Source organism: Neltuma alba, unplaced genomic scaffold (genome assembly GCF_004799145.2).
Source record: "Neltuma alba isolate B1F8T4 unplaced genomic scaffold, ASM479914v2 tig00006026_pilon, whole genome shotgun sequence".
Classification (NCBI taxonomy): Eukaryota; Viridiplantae; Streptophyta; class Magnoliopsida; order Fabales; family Fabaceae; genus Neltuma; species Neltuma alba.
The window spans coordinates 38,279-39,639 of NW_021634323.1; the positions used below are offsets into that span (position 1 = coordinate 38,279).

A 1,361-nucleotide genomic window follows, 5' to 3' on the forward strand; every position below is an offset into this window, starting at 1 on the left:
CATTGGTCCTTTATTGTATGTTTAATTTCGTGGGCTCTGCTGGTTAATTTAATTACCATTCAAAAAGCAACTTCTTTGGTGTAATCATTAATACCTTTAGTAATTAAAAATGGTAAAAAAAAATATTTATTCATAGAAAGGGTAATCATAGATCAATATAAACTTTTTATTGATATGATTTATTTGTCATCAAGAACTATGGAACTTGATGATCATAGTGCAGTGGAGATAGTGATGATACATATATATATATATATATATATATATATATATCTGTTGAATTAAGGACACTGAAAGCCACTGGGGACGTTTCGGCCACAGTTGTTGAGAATCACGCTCAAGGAGAGGGGAACGTTAAGGTTGATACCCAAGACATTGGCTCTAATGGCCGTGCAGAGGCAGGCGGCAGCGTCGACGTCGACGAGGCCCCCAATGAGGGGACAACAATCCCTCCTGCCGACGGTGGCGGTGACGAGATCCAACACCCTGGCGCAGACGCCTAACTTAAGGGCGTCGATAGGGCAACTTGGCTGATTTCCTGGGGATGGAGTTGATGGTGATTGCGCATAGGTGGAGGTTACCATCGTGAAGAAGAGGAGGTTGATGACACAGAGGACAAGGGCCGACTTGGAAGCCATTCTTCTCGTTTCTGTCACTTGGATTTTTGTGATACTTGGCTTTTGATCGGTGAGGAGTTTTGTGAGATATGATAGGGCTTTTATAGGAGAGAGCAACCCTCTTTTATGGTCTTTTTTTTTTTTTTAAATGTAAAGCTGAGTTGGATTCTGAAATTATTGTAGCAGTGACTTATATGTTTAATGCATGTTCGTTTTTTTCCCGCATCTCTGGTATAACTTGCCTAACAAGGTGATATAATTGAATAAGTTTTGCACTTGATATGTGGATATTTTTTTTGGGTAATCAAAGGTATATTTGAATGTTCCAATACCATAGATTTGTCTTTATTTTACAAAATGCAAAACCGTGTAAATATAACATTTATGCCTGATATAGAGGTGCAGCACAGGAAAAAAATTATTAGACATTCAAAATCTTATCATAATAAAAGTAAGTTTACTAACAATCTATCAGTTAAAATAGTAAGTGGTTTTACTTTTATAAATGGCATAACACGAGCTTTTATAGGATAGGATCACTCTTTTATGTTTTTTTTAATAAAATAATTGGGATTTTCTTAAATGCAAAGCTTAAATGAGTTGACTTTTGAAATTATTACAGTAGTGACGTTAATGTTTAATGCATGCTCTTTTTTTTCCTACATCTTTAATGTAATTTGCCTAACAAGGTGATATAATTGAACAAGTTTTGCACGTATATGATATGGATTTTTTTTTGGTAAT

At 35.4% G+C, this 1,361-nt stretch overlaps 1 protein-coding gene across 1 annotated transcript; it reads right to left on the minus strand.

Moving 5' to 3' along the window:
* Positions 1-273: 273 nt before the first annotated feature.
* LOC114749384 (pEARLI1-like lipid transfer protein 1) lies at positions 274-680 on the minus strand. Its single transcript, XM_028937893.1, has one exon. It carries the CDS (start codon positions 636-638, stop codon positions 282-284), a length of 357 nt encoding a protein of 118 aa, XP_028793726.1. The 5' UTR covers positions 639-680; the 3' UTR covers positions 274-281.
* Between the last annotated feature and the right edge of the window lie 681 nt (positions 681-1,361).

What these genes read in the sequence shown, in the direction of transcription:
- LOC114749384 (XM_028937893.1), bottom strand. Translation starts at nt 638, where the DNA reads ATGGCTTCCAAGTCGGCCCTTGTCCTCTGTGTCATCAACCTCCTCTTC.